This window comes from Carcharhinus amblyrhynchos, chromosome 6 (assembly GCF_965287045.1).
Source record: "Carcharhinus amblyrhynchos chromosome 6, sCarAmb.v2.hapA, whole genome shotgun sequence".
Lineage (NCBI taxonomy): Eukaryota > Metazoa > Chordata > Chondrichthyes > Carcharhiniformes > Carcharhinidae > Carcharhinus > Carcharhinus amblyrhynchos.
Genome location: NC_137329.1, coordinates 62352927 through 62368330, shown reverse-complemented (window position 1 = coordinate 62368330; position 15404 = coordinate 62352927). Strand labels below are relative to the sequence as shown.

General features: G+C 48.5%; 1 protein-coding gene across 3 annotated transcripts in view; it reads left to right on the top strand.

Annotated features, from left to right (window-relative positions):
* c1qtnf4 (C1q and TNF related 4) overlaps positions 1 to 15125 on the top strand; it is a 29859-nt gene extending 14734 nt beyond the window's left edge. For 2 of the 3 annotated variants that reach the window (XM_080191628.1, XM_080191626.1), the window contains one exon: positions 13809 to 15125. In XM_080191628.1, the coding sequence (XP_080047754.1) occupies positions 13812 to 14987 (1176 nt within the window). In that variant the 5' untranslated portion in view covers positions 13809 to 13811 and the 3' untranslated portion in view covers positions 14988 to 15125. Of the gene's footprint in view, positions 1 to 3921; positions 4003 to 13808 lie in introns of those variants that run through there. The other variant, XM_080191629.1, reaches the window with a different exon arrangement.
* Positions 15126 to 15404: the final 279 nt, after the last annotated feature.

Below are 15404 nucleotides of genomic sequence, written 5' to 3'. Positions count from 1 at the left end.
AAGACCTTCCCATCATACCAGGCAACATTCTGGTAAATCTTGTCTGCACCTTTTCCAATGCTTCCACATCCTTCCTATAATGTGGCGATCAGAACTGTATGCAATACTCCAAGTGCAGCCACACCAGAGTTTTGTACAGCTGTACCTCATGGCTCAGAAACTCAATCCCTCTACCAATAAAAGCTAACACACCATAAACCTTCTTAACAACTGTATCAACTGGGGTGTCAACTTTCAGGGATCAATGCACATGGGTACCAAGATCTCTCTGCTCATCCACACTACCAAGTAACTTACCATTAGCCCAGGATTCTGTATTCCTGTTACTCCTTCCAAAGTGAATCACTTCACACTTTTCCACATTAAACTCCATTTGCCACCTCTCAGCCCAGCTCTGCAGCTTATCTATGTCCCTCTGGAACCTTCAACATCCTTCCGCACTGTCTACAACTCCACCGACTTTAATTTCATCCGCAAATTTACTAACTCATCCTTCTGTGCCCTCATCCAGGTCATTTATAAAAATGACAAACAGCAGTGGCCCCAAAACAGATCCCTGTGGCACACCACAGTAACTGAACTCCAGGATGAACATTTCCTATCAACCACCACCCTCTGTCTTCTTACAGCTAGCCAATTTCTGATCCAAACCGCTATATCACCCTCAGTCCCATACCTCCATATCTTTTGCAATAGTTTACCGTGCGGAACCTTATCAAGCACTTTACTGAAATCCATATACACCGCATCAACTGCTTTACCCTCATCCACCTCTTTGGTCACCTTCTCAAAGGACTTAATAAGGTTTGTGAGGCACGAGCTACCCTTCACAAAACCGTGTTGACTATCCCTAATCAAATTATTTCTTTCTAGATGATTATAAATCCTATTTCTTATAATCCTTTCCAAAACTTTGCCCACAACAGAAGTAAGGCTCACTGGTCTATAATTACCAGGGTTGTCTCAACTCCCCTTCTTGAACAAGGGGACAACATTTGCTATCCTCCAGTTTTCTGGCACTATTCCTGTAGACAATGACGACCTAAAGATCAAAACCAAAGGCTCTGCAATCTCCTCCCTAGCTTCCCAGATAATCCTAGGTAAATCCCATCCAGCCCAGGGGATTTACCTATTGTCACACTTTTCAGAATTGCTAACACCTCCTCCTTATGAACTTTAATCCCATCTTGTCTAATAGCCTATAGCTCAGTATTCTCCTCGACAACATTGTTTTTTTCCTGTGTGAATACTGACAAAAAATATTCATTTATTGCCTCTCCTATCTCAGTACCTCTCGTTAGGGTACTGATCAGAAACTGCAAGGTTATATTATGAAACCTGACTAGGCTCCAATAGTTTTTCTATTTCAGCATTAATGTGAGGATAAGATGTTGCACTCCAGGTGTGATTCTATTGATAGAATAGAAAGCATTTCTCAAAATAAACTTTATTTAACAATACAATTCCACTATAACAAATGAAAAAAATATATCTCTACATCTCTAGCTAAAAACAGTCAAATCAACACAAGAAACATGATAAAAATAAATTTCTTAAAGGCACAGGATCATTACAGTGTGGTCACTGTGTGTGTCTGTGTTCTTATGCCTAACTATGTGTCTGTGTGTGTGTCTGTCCCTGTAAGTGTATGTGGGTGTGTGTGTGTCTGGGGGTGTGTGTGTGTGTGCCTATCTATATGTCTGTGTGTGTGTCTTGTCCCTGTGTGTGTGCGAGTGTGTGTGTGTGTGTGTGTATGTATGCATGCTTGTGTCTGTCCTGTGTGTCTGTATTTGTGTGTCTGTGTGTGTGGTACTGTGTCTGTGTGTCTATTTGTGTATCTGTGTGGTCTCAGTGTATCTGCGTGTATGCTTGTGTATGTGTGTGTGTCCGTTTATTGTTTCCTGTGGATGTGTCTCAGTGTATCTGTATATAAAGTGTATGTTTGTGTGTATATGTCTGTGAGTGTGTGTGTGTGTGTGTGTGTCCGTATCTGTATGTGTGTATATCTGTGTGCTTGTGTCTGTGTATGTGAGTGCCTGTGCACGTGTCTGTGTATATCTGTATGTATGTATCCGTGTATGCGCATGTGTGTATCTATGTCTGTCTATGTATGTGTCTCAGTGTCTGAGTGTGTGTGTGTGTGTGTGTGTGTGTATGTGTGTGTGTGTGTGTGTCTGTCGCTGTGTTCATGTGTGTGTTTGTGTCGTTACGACCTGGTCCCCAGGTGATGCTCCCTAAATTTGTTACCCTCTGTCTCCTCAGTGGGAACTATCTTAGCACTCACCCACAATCTGTTAACTACCAGGGTGAGTGCACCAGTTTGTTAATGTCTGCTTGGGGTACCCTCTAATTGGAATGCCCCTGGGTGAGCAGGAATGAACTGACTCCTTTGCTTCATCCCCCTCTTTTGATCACAAGGCTAAATCTAAAAAGAATCCCTTCCTTGCCCTGTTCCCAATATTTACGCTTTAAATTGAGCCAAATTTATTAGGCTGTCGAGAATTAGACACACAGACACACAGACACACACACACACACACATACACAGACACAGATACACACATGCGCACACATGGATGCCTACATACAGGTATACACAGACATGTACACAGGCACCCACATACACAGACACAAGCACACATACATACACACACTCACAGACATATACACACATACACCTTTATACACGGATAGACTGAGACACAGCCACAGAAAACACACAAATGGATACATACACACGCATATACACATACATATATACGTATATACACAGACACACACACACACACACACACACACACACACAGATAGACACATGCATGTACACAGATACATATGTACAGGTATACACAGACATGTAAACTCACATACACACACAGATACATGCAGGGGTGAATTTTACCAGCCACAGGAATTGTAGTGAGTGAGAGGTGGACCATGGAAAGATCCATTGACCTTGGACGGGATTTCCTGGTTTTGAGGTGAGTGAGTCAGAAAGTCCTGCCTACAATGTGAGTGTGTGTGTGATCCTGTCTGTTGGGAAACCATATCCTCATGAAATGGATTTTTGGAAGGACTATGAATTATTGGGACAGTTGGATTTAAAGAGAGTTGCTGTTATAAATTACATTGGACTGTCAGCTACCTGATCAGCATGGAATGTAAGAAGGAGGACTCTTTGTTTGAACTGTAATGATTTAATTGTGAGGAAGAAACTGGTTCAAAGACCTTACAGGAAATCACCTGACAGAGGATCTTTAAGATTTGAACGTCTTGCTTTGAAAATTATTTTGGGGAATGAGCTGAGAGGGAACGCTATCCTAACTGACTCACTCTCTCCCTGTTTTGCCTGAAATTCCACGTGATTATTAACCTGAAGTGAGAGATTGCTTATCTGAGTTTAACTTTCTGCATTTGGGAATTGCAAAACTGAGCCAGGAACACAGGCTGAGGAAGGGGTGGAGTCAGGAACACAGGCTGAGAGAGGGCGCGGAGCCAGGAACACAGGCTGAGCGAGCGTGCGGAGCCAGGAACATAGGCTGAAGGAGGGGCGGAGCCAGGAACACAGGCTGAAGGAGGGGCGGAGCCAGGAACACAGGCTGAGGGAGGGGCAGAGCCAGGAACACAGGCTGAAGGAGGGGCGGAGCCAGGAACACAGGCTGAAGGAGGGGCGGAGCCAGGAAGACAGGCTGAGGGAGGAGGTGGAGCCAGGAACACAGGCTGAAGGAGGGGCGGAGCCAGGAACACAGGCTGAAGGAGGGGCGGAGCCAGGAAGACAGGCTGAGGGAGGAGGTGGAGCCAGGAACACAGTCTAAGGGAGGGATGATGGAGTCAGGAACACAGGCTGAGGAGGGGCGGAGTCAGGAACATAGGTTGAGGGAGGGATGGAGTCGGGTGCCTTTTGGAGCAGGGGAGAAAGCAGGACAGCAGCAAGGTAGTGGAGCTGAAATCCCAGATGCTGAGGAGCCACAAATAGGGCTGTCTCAGGCGGCTGGAAAGCTGGTGAGCAGAATGGAATTCATTACCTCAGTGCTAAATACATCCGTTAATGTTTCTAAAGATCTGATGGCAGTGGAATAAAGAAGCCCTGTTTTATATGTAGTGGAATCTGACATTACAGTTAGCTAACATCATCACTGCATCATTCCGGCTCGATAGTATAGGAGCTATCAGAGTTTCGGATTGATTGCAGCCTGCAGTTCATTGATGTGCTGCCATCCTGCGGGAAGCTTCGGTCAATCCCATCCTTGGTGAATGATGAGAGATGCCAAGCTTGTGGTAGTCCAGGTGAAAGAGAATTGTAACAATGAGAGTCAGTGGGGCCTGTGTTCACTCTCTGCTGGGAAGCACTCGAGTGCTGGGGGTTCCTTTGTGACTAGTCTGTGTGCTCTCGACAATCTGTTACACTAATGTCAGCAAGATTGTAAAGCACCAGCTGTGAGAAATAAGACATGACAACTTCAAACAGAACCAGAGAAATGGGAACAGCAGCATCCTGATATGACACATTTTCCAAAAATTCAACTGCGGACTGGAAGAAAGCCCAACTCTGGACTGTAATTTGTGTTGAGTAGATGATAAATATAGGGTCTTAAAAATGAGATGACCAAATCTAGAGAATGTCCTGTTAAAGGATACAATTGATAAGTTATTACCCAATTGGACATTCGCTCTGTCTGAGTGAGGTAGCTGGAGGTGAGTATGGGAAGCTCGGGGAGATTTTTGCCCATTGCTGTGTTGGTTGTTTGAATGTCAGAGTTCAGTGTGAAAGTTCCCCCTGAGGAGGAAGCTGCTGAGTGTATCTGCAACATTGCAATTTCTAAACGGGGTTAGGACTGCCATTGTGGACATCCCTTCAGATACACTAACTCCTTGGTTTGTAGTGGCAGTTTGACAGAGGAGTGAATTTAACAAATCATCTCCCTTGTGTCTAAAATATTAAAAAAACAGAAAATGTTTTTTTCTGGTTGGGATTGAGGGTGAGGGGGTTTGAGTTTGATGGGGTTTGAGGGTCAGGGTGTTTGAAGATGAGAGCGGTGAGGGTGAGAGGTTTTTGGGATGAGGGGGTTTGAGGATGAGAGGGTATGAGGGTGAGAGGTTTGAGGAGAGAGGGTTTGGGAATGAGGGGGTTTGGGGGATGTGAGAGTTTGGAGATGGAGGTTTGGGGAGGGGATTTGGGGATAAGGGGGTTCAGGGGATGTGGGGATTTGGGGAGGGGGTTTGAGAATGAGGGGATTTGAGGATGAGGGTGTTTTGGGGATGAGGAGGTTTGATGATGAGGGGGTTTTGGGGATGAGGGGATTTGGGGATGATGGGGTTTGAGGGTGAGGGGGTTTGAGAATAAGGAGGTTTGGGGATGAGGTTGTTTGGGGAAGAATGGGTTTGATGATGAGGGGGTTTGGGGATGAGGGAGTTTGAGGGGGAGGGTGGCTTGGTATGGAGGGTTTGGGAATTAGGGGGTTTAGGGGATGAGGGGGTTTAGGAGTGAGGGGGTTTGGGGGATGAGGGGTTTTGAGGATGAGGGTGTTTGGGGATGAGGGGTTTCAGGATAAGGGGGTTTGAGGATGAGGGGGTTTGAGGATGAGGGGGTTTGGGATGAACGGGTTTGAGGGTGAGGGGGTTTGAGGATGAGGGGGTTTTGGGGATGAGGAGGTTTGAGAATGAGTGGGTTTGGGGATGAGGGGGTTTTGGGATGAGCAGATTTGAGGGTGGGGGATTTGAGGATGTGGGGTTTGAGGGTGAGGGTGTTTGAGGGTGAGGGGGCTTGAGGATGATGGGGTTTTGGGGATGAGGAGGTTTGAGATTGAGGGGGTTTTGGGGATGAAAGGGTTTGGGGATAAGAGGGTTTGGGGGTGAGGGGGTTTGAGTGTGAGGGCGTTTGGGGATGAGGCATTTTAGGATGAGGGGGTTTGAGAATGAGGGGGTTTGAGCATTAGTGGGTTTGGGGGTGAGCGGATTTGAGGGGGAGGGAGTTTGAGGATGAGGAGGTTTGAGGCTGAGGGGGTTTCAGGATGAGGGGGTTTGAGGATGGGAGGGTATGAGGATGAGGGGATATGAGGGTGAAAGGGTTTGAGGGTAAGGGGGTTTGAGGATGAGAGGGTTTGAGGATGAGAGGATATAAGGATGAGGGGTTTAAGGGTAAGGGGTTTGAGGGTGAGGGGATTTGGGGATGGGGGTTTGTGCGTGAGGGGGTTTGAGGAAAGGGGGTTTGGGAATGAGGGGGTTTAGGGGATGTGGGGATTTGGAGATGGGGTTTGAGAATGAGGGGGTTTGGGGATGAGGGTGTTTTGGGGATGAGGGGGTTTGAGGATGAGGGGGTTTTGGGGATGAGGGGGTTTGAGGATGAGGGTGTTTTGGAGATGAGGGGGTTTGAGGATGAGGTTGTTTTGGGGATGAGGGGGTTTGAAGATGAGGGGGTTTTGGGGGTGAGGGGGTTTGAGGGTGCGGGGTTTTCAGAATGAGGAGGTTTGGGGATGAGGGGATTTGGTGGTGAAGGGGTTTTAGAATGACAGGGTTTGAGGATAAGGGGGTTTGGGGATGAGCGGGCTTGAGGGTGGAGGGTTTGAGGATGTGGGGTTTGAGGATGAAGGGGTTTGAGGATGAGGGGGATTTGGGATGATCAGGTTTGAGGGTGGGGGGTTTGAGGATGAGGGGATTTTGGGAATGAGGAGGTTTGAGGGTGAGGGTGTTTGGGGACGGGGTTTGAGGGTGAGGGGTTTTGGGGTGAGGGGGCTTGAGGATGAAAGGATTTGAAGATGAGGGGCTTTGAGGATGAGGGGATCTTTTTGAAAATTCATTCGCAGGGTGTTGGACTGTCAGTGTCAGGCAGCATTTATTGCCCATCCCTAGTTGCCCTTCAGTAGGTAGTAGTGAACTGACTTCTTGAATCATTGCAGTACCTGTGGTGTAGGTACATCCACAGTGCTGTTAGGGAGGGAGTTCCTGGATTTCGACTGAGGAAAAGTGAAGGAATGCCACGTTAGCACGGTGGTTAGCACTGCTACCTCCCAGTGTTAAGGACCCAGGTTCAGTTCTGGCCTTGGGTTACTGTCTGTGTGCAGTTTGTACATTCTCCCTGTGTCTATCACATTTAACATGGTGGTAGCACCACAGCACGCAGTGAAGCGTATCCTTAGTGTGAAGATAGGACTTTGTCTTCGCAAGGCCGATACTGTCATGGACAGATGTATCTGTGACAAACAGGTTGGTGAGGATGAATCATGTATGTTTTTCTCTCTTGTTGGTTCCCTCACCACCTGCCTCAGACCCAGTCAAACAGCGATGTCCTTAAGGACCCAGTCAGCTCAGTCAGTGGTGCTACCGAGACACTCTTGGTGATTGAAGTCCCCCACCCAGAGGACATTCCATGCCCTTGCTGCCCTCATGTAGTGTTCAACATGGAAGAGTTATTGGTACTGATAGAGCAGTGGGGGGCAGCACATGGCAATCATCAAGTGGTTTCCTTGCCCATGTTTGACCTGGTGCCATGAGACTTCATGGGGTTCAGACTCGATGTTGATGACTCCCAGGGCAACTCACTCCTGACTGTATAGCACTGTACCATCACTCTGCTGGGTCTGTCTTGAGTGACACAGGGCATACCCAGGTATGGTGATTACAAAGAACAAAACAAAGAACAAAGAACAACCCAGCACGGGAAACAGGCCCTTCGGCCCAACGAGCCTGCGCCGCCGCATCACCCTACACCTATTCTACCCTGCGTGTCTACGAATGGAACCCCTAACTTAGCCAGATTCAGGGGAGAATAGTGTCAATTTGGTAAAACCAATCAGCCTAAGAGCACATCTTTGGGGTGTGGGAGGAAACCGGAGTGCCCGGAGGAAACCCACGCATCCACAGGGAGAATGCACAAACTCCCACAGATACTGGCCCAAATCCATGTATCTGCACAGCTAGCAGTGCTAGTCACCGAGCTGTTGCGGTGCCCGTCTACCGGTCCAGGATCAAGCACACACACCGGCACGAAGTACGAGGCCACTCCCGGAACCTCCAAGAGCAGCCCACGCATGACCCACCGTGTGCATGCCCCTCGTTTGACAACAAGGTGGACCTCCACCTGCGGAATAAAAAGACAAAAACGTTAATCACAAGCCTGCCTTTCCGGTGTCTCCCGAGGTTCTAACCCTTATTTAATAACCCCTACCATAACCCTCCATCCTCGTTTCACTCATGTGCCTATCTAACTGAACCTTAAACGAGTCCAACGTTCCCGCCTCCACCACCCCACTCGGTAGCGCGTTCCATACCCCCACAACTCTCTGCGTAAAGAACCTTCCTCTCATATCCAAATTATACCTCTCCCCCCTCACCCTTAAATCATGCCCTCTTGTATTTGTAACCAATCTAGGGAGCAGTCTCTCACTATTGACTCTGTCTATTCCCTTCAGTATCTTATATACCTCTATCATGTTCCCCCTCAATCTCCGTCTTTCCAAGGAGAACAGTCCCAGTTTCTCCAACCTTTCCTCGTAACCCAGCCCCTCCATGCCAGGCAACATCCTGGGAAACCTCCTCTGCACCCTTTCCAGAGCCTCCACGTCCTTCCGGTAGTAAGGTGACCAGAACTGGACGCAGTACTCCAAATGCGGTCTAACCAACGTTCTATACAACTGAAGCATTAGACGGTGGCTTTTAAACTCTATACCCCTTCCTATAAAGGCTAGCATTCCATAAGCCTTCCTGACAACATTCTCCACTTGTGTCGCAACCTTCATGGATTTGTGAACCTGCACTCCCAGGTCCCTCTGTGTTTCTATACTCCTAATTTGTCTACCTTTAATCACATAACTCCTCTCTACGTTATTCCTTCCAAAATGCATCACCTCGCATTTGTCAGGATTAAATTCCATCTGCCACCTATCTGCCCAATGCACCAACCTATCTATATCCTGTTGTATCACCTGACATTCCACTTCAGTATCCGCCAACCCTGCCATCTTGGTGTCATCAGCAAACTTGCTGATCACACCACCTACGCTCTCTTCCAAGTCATTTATGTAGACTATAAAGAGGAGAGGTCCCAGTACTGAGCCCTGCGGCACACCACTGGTCACTGGCCTCCAGCCGGACAAAGTCCCCTCCACAACTACCCTCTGTCTCCTATTACCCAGCCAGTTCTCAATCCACCTCGCTACCTGACCTCGTATCCCATGCGCCTTAACCTTTTCTACCAGCCTACCATGAGGGACTTTGTCAAACGCCTTACTGAAATCCATATAGATGACATCAACGGCTCTCCCATCGTCAACCGTTTTTGTCACCTCCTCAAAGAATTCCACCAGATTCGTAAGGCAAGACCTCCCTCTAACAAAGCCATGTTGCGTATCCCCAATCAGACCGCAACGCTCCAAATGCTCATACATCCTATACCTAAGTACTTTTTCCATTAATTTCCCTACCACCGATGTCAAACTCACCGGCCTATAATTTTCAGGGTTATCCCTGCTACCTTTTTTGAACAGCGGTACCACATTTGCTACCCTCCAGTCTTCTGGGACCTCACCTGTGCCCAAAGAAGAGTGTCTGGGATATTATCTGTAAGGTATAATTCAGTGGATGTGTCCGAGTCAGGCTGTTGCTTAGTCTGTGAGACAACTCTTCCAATTTCAGCACAAACCCCCATGTATTAATAAGGAGGACTTTGTAGGGTCGACAGAGCAGGGTTTATCATTGTCGTTTTTGGTGTCGCTGTCGGGTGGTCCATCCAGTTTCATTCCTTTCTCTTCAGTTTGTAACAATTTGATATAACCAAGTGGCTTGCTGGGCCTTTTCAGAGACATTGCTGTCACACGTAGACCACACCAGGTGAGGTAGGCAGATTTCCTTTCCTAAAGGACATGAGTAAACCAGATGGGTTTTTACGACAATTGACAATGGTTTCATGGTCATCATCAGACTTTTAAATCCAGATATTTATTGAGTTTTTAAATTTCACCATCTTCCATGATGGGATTTGAATCTGGCTCCTCAGAGCATTACCCTGGATTTCTGGATTACTAGTCCAGTGACAATACCACCTTCCCATAATACCAGCTTTGCTCTTGATCTGAATGTAGCTTGGGAGCTGCCCACATTAACAGAGCGGGGAGCAGACTAGCTTTGGGGAAAGATGGGAAAGAGGGGAAGCAGGTTATCTTCCTCCCTGCCAGCCAGCTCCACCACCCATAAACACCAGCCTCATTCACCCTTCTCAAATCAAAAACTGACGCAGGAAGCAGCGATTGCTGGAACTCCTTTTGAGCAGGTTGCTGAATGCTGGTCTAACTGAGTGACTCCATGTGTTTCAGACTCAAACAGATCTAATATTAGCTCAGAAACGACTGTACATAACAAAGCAGCCCTGATCATGTATACTTACCTAGGCACTCAGAATCAATGCATTAAACAAAATGGTGGAGAAAGTCTCTGTGTAAATCCCAACTCATTTTAAATAGTCACCCACTCATTCCTCAGATCAGTAATTCCAGACACAGTTACTGCGTCCACAGATGACGGGATCAGTATTTCAGTCTAACACCAGGAAGCTGAATCTTACACCCACTCCATTCTCCAGCGTCAAACTGAAAGGAATAATCAGGCAGAAGGTGAGAATGTTTTATCAACATGGAATCACTCAACTCAAAGAAATAACCCTCTGCAACAAACATTTCCTCTGTATAACATCGCAATGAGCTATAATCAAAAGTTTCCATTGTAAAGAGCACATTATTTTCCCCAAAACCATACAATTCTACATTTTGAGGAATTAGTTATTCCATGAAATGGAACCCAAATAGGATTTAATGAAAAGGCAACCTATCTGTTACAATACTCTATACATATCCTCCACGAATCCCAAAATAATTCTGAGCCAACAAATGATATTGAACTGCTCGTATCTGGGCAACAGCAGGAACCAATCACCAGATGGACAAACAGTGTGCGGATTTATCATGGTTACGACAAGGTCACTTTTCTTTTCAATTTGTGTCATGCAATACCTGAGACAGAATAATCATTTCAAAATACAATATCTGACAGTGCAATGCTCCCTCAGTACTGACCCTCTGACAGTGCAATGCTCCCTCAGTATTGACCCTCTGACAGTGCAACGCTTCCTCAGTACTGACCCTCTGACAGTGCAGCACTCCCTCAGTACTGACCCTCTGACAGTGCAACGCTTCCTCAGTACTGACCCTCTGACAGTGCAACGCTTCCTCAGTACTGACCCTCTGACAGTGCAGCACTCCCTCAGTACTGACCCTCTGACAGTGCAGCACTCCCTCAGTACTGACCCTCTGACAGTGCAGTACTCTGTCAATACTGACCCTCTGACAGTGCAGCACTCCCTCAGTACTGACCCTCTGACAGTGCAGCACTCCCTCAGTACTGACCCTCTGACAGTGCAGCACTCCCTCAGTACTGACCCTCTGACAGTGCAGCACTCCCTCAGTACTGACCCTCTGACAGTGCAACGCTTCCTCAGTACTGACCCTCTGACAGTGCAGCACTCCCTCAGTACTGACCCTCTGACAGTGCAGCACTCCCTCAGTACTGACCCTCTGACAGTGCAGCACTCCCTCAGTACTGACCCTCTGACAGTGCAGCACTCCCTCAGTGCTGACCCTCTGACAGTGCAGCACTCCCTCAGTACTGACCCTCTGACAGTGCAGCACTCCCTCAGTATTGACCCTCTGACAGTGCAGCACTCCCTCAGTACTGACCCTCTGACAGTGCAGCACTCCCTCAGTACTGACCCTCTGACAGTGCAACGCTTCCTCAGTACTGACCCTCTGACAGTGCAACGCTTCCTCAGTACTGACCCTCTGACAGTGCAACGCTTCCTCAGTACTGACCCTCTGACAGTGCAGCACTCCCTCAGTACTGACCCTCTGACAGTGCAGCACTCCCTCAGTGCTGACCCTCTGACAGTGCAGCACTCCCTCAGTACTGACCTCCTGACAGTGCAGCACTCCCTCAGTACTGACCCCCTGACAGTGCAGCACTCCCTCAGTACTGACCCTCTGACAGTGCAGCACTCCCTCAGTACTGACCCTCTGACAGTGCAACGCTTCCTCAGTACTGACCCTCTGACAGTGCAACGCTTCCTCAGTACTGACCCTCTGACAGTGCAGCACTCCCTCAGTACTGACCCTCTGACAGTGCAGCACTCCCTCAGTACTGACCCTCTGACAGTGCAACGCTCCCTCAGTACTGACCCTCTGACAGTGCAGCACTCCCTCAGTACTGACCCTCTGACAGTGCAGTACTCTGTCAATACTGACCCTCTGACAGTGCAACGCTTCCTCAGTACTGACCCTCTGACAGTGCAGCACTCCCTCAGTACTGACCCTCTGACAGTGCAGCACTCCCTCAGTACTGACCCTCTGACAGTGCAGCACTCCCTCAGTGCTGACCCTCTGACAGTGCAGCACTCCCTCAGTACTGACCCCCTGACAGTGCAGCACTCCCTCAGTACTGACCCCCTGACAGTGCAGCACTCCCTCAGTACTGACCCTCTGACAGTGCAGCACTCCCTCAGTACTGACCCTCTGACAGTGCAATGCTTCCTCAGTACTGACCCTCTGACAGTGCAACGCTTCCTCAGTACTGACCCTCTGACAGTGCAGCACTCCCTCAGTACTGACCCTCTGACAGTGCAGCACTCCCTCAGTACTGACCCTCTGACAGTGCAGTACTCTGTCAATACTGACCCTCTGACAGTGCAGCACTCCCTCAGTACTGACCCCCTGACAGTGCAGCACTCCCTCAGTACTGACCCTCTGACAGTGCAATGCTCCCTCAGTACTGACCCTCTGACAGTGCAGCACTCCCTCAGTACTGACCCTCTGACAGTGCAACGCTTCCTCAGTACTGACCCTCTGACAGTGCAACGCTTCCTCAGTACTGACCCTCTGACAGTGCAGCACTCCCTCAGTACTGACCCTCTGACAGTGCAACGCTTCCTCAGTACTGACCCTCTGACAGTGCAACGCTTCCTCAGTACTGACCCTCTGACAGTGCAACGCTTCCTCAGTACTGACCCTCTGACAGTGCAGCACTCCCTCAGTACTGACCCTCTGACAGTGCAGCACTCCCTCAGTACTGACCCTCTGACACTGCAGTACTCTGTCAATACTGACCCTCTGACAGTGCAATGCCCCCTTAGTACTGACCGTCTCACACTGCAGCACTCCCTCAATACTGACCCTCTGACAGGGCAACACTCCCTCAATACTGGCCCTCTGACAGTGCAACGCTCCCTCAGTACTGACCCTCTGATACTGCAGCACTCCCTCAGTATTGACCCTCTGACAGTGCAACGCTCCCTCAGTACTGATCTGTAACAGTGCAGCACTCACTCAGTACTGCGGTATCTCTATCATTGTGGATTATGTGCTGTGGTGTGTAGGGTAAGGTTTGAATTCAGATGTGTGTCTCTGAGATGGGGGTGCTTGGCTGCAGCTCTATACCACTCTGAGCAAGCTCAATAAAGAGCACAAAAAACAGACAATGCTGGGAAATCTCCACTGATTCGCCTGTCTCATTGGATAGAGAAGCGTGTTCTGATGAAGTCATCCAGACTTGAAACATTGGTTCTATTCTCTCTCCAGAGATGCTGTCAGTCCTGCTGAGATTTTCCAGCTTTTTCTATTTCCGTTTCAGATTCCAGCATCCGCAGTATTTTGCTTTTGAATAAAGAGGAAGTGTGTTAATGTGCCTGGTAAAGCTAGTATTGAGGTTCCCTGCTCAAGGCCCAATCCTTCCCATCCCTCTGAGATCTCATGTGAATTATATGTATTTTACAGGAAATGATGCTGCTGGGAGCACAGCTGCTGCTTGGTTTACTGTGGCGTGTGGAGTGTGGCGAGGTGCTGACTGTGCCAAAGGAGCCAGTGGCAGAGACCAGATCAGCTTTCTCTGCAGCCAGGACCAACAGCATGGTGGGAGGATCCCAGATGGTGGTGACCTTTGACAAGGTGTATGTGAATATTGGGCACGACTTTGACCCCCACACGGGTATCTTCAGCTGCCGTGTGCCTGGAGCCTATTACTTCTCCTTCACTGTTGGTAAGTTTCCCAGGAAGAGCCTCTCTGTGATGTTAATGAAGAACCGGAAAGAGGTCCAGGTCATTGTGTATGACGAACACCATCGGCAGGAGCGAAAGGTGCAGAGTCAGAGTGCCATGCTGCAGTTAGATCGTGGAGACACCGTATGGCTGCGCCTGCACGGTGACCCCAAGTATGCACTGTACAGCAACATGGGCCCTTACACCACCTTCAATGGCTATCTGATCTATCCTGACAGCGAGCCCTCCAACTCCCAGGATAGTGACAGCCCTTGGCACACCGAGGCCCCTCGTCAACTGGAGCCTTGGCACAAGAGCGAGGAAAGGAACGGTATTGAGCCCGCCAGGAGCCACCCCCAGGAGGATGTGCTGCAAGCCCCAGGCAATGAGCCAGCCCCTCTGCGAGAGGAACAACTTGCGACTGAAGAGCTCACACTGAGCCAGCAGCAGGCTCCACGTTCGGCCTTCTCTGTTGCTCGGACCGAGAGCCTCCTGGGAGATGATGGTGACCGGTACAAGCACGAGCCTATGTCCTTTGACACAGAGTTTGTCAACATTGGTGGCGATTTTAAACCCTCCCTCGGGGTGTTCACATGTCGTATACCTGGGGCCTATTACTTCTCCTTTAATATCGGTAAGCTGCCTTACAAAACCATGTCTGTCAAACTGATGAAGAATGAGGATGAAGTACAGGCCATGATCTATGATGATAGCCATTCCAAACGGAGAGAGATGCAGAGTCAGAGTCTGATGCTATCACTGCAGAAAGGAGACCGGGTTTGGCTCTACAGTTACCAGCACGATGGTTACGGAGCTTACAGCAACCATGGCAAATACATCACCTTCACTGGCTTCCTCATCTACCCAGAGCTCCAATCACTAAACTGCCAGTCAGAGAGCAAGACTAACAGACTGTGACTGTGACAACACCACCCCATCATCTTCATCGTTACATAGTGAGAATATAAACTGTCATCATGTACAACACTTGTGAGGTTTTGTGTGCAATTATGTCATTGTATAAATATCTGGTATTAATTCAAATCGTTGGAAACACAACTGCCAAAATGTCATTAATATTTTATTGAAACAAACAGCTTTGTTGTGTCTGCTTTTGCCTGTGCTTTGAACTGTGCTGTGATTGGTCAATGAATTGGGGGCAGTAACAATAAGGGCTGTGATTGGAGTGAGCTTGGGGAGGTAACATTCAGGGCTGTGATTGGATGGTGAACTTGAGGAGGCATTCAGATGAATGAGTTAAAGGGATCCACAGTCACTGACAAATCAGCACAGTGAGGGCACTTCATCAGACAAACAAATTATTCCAGAAAAATG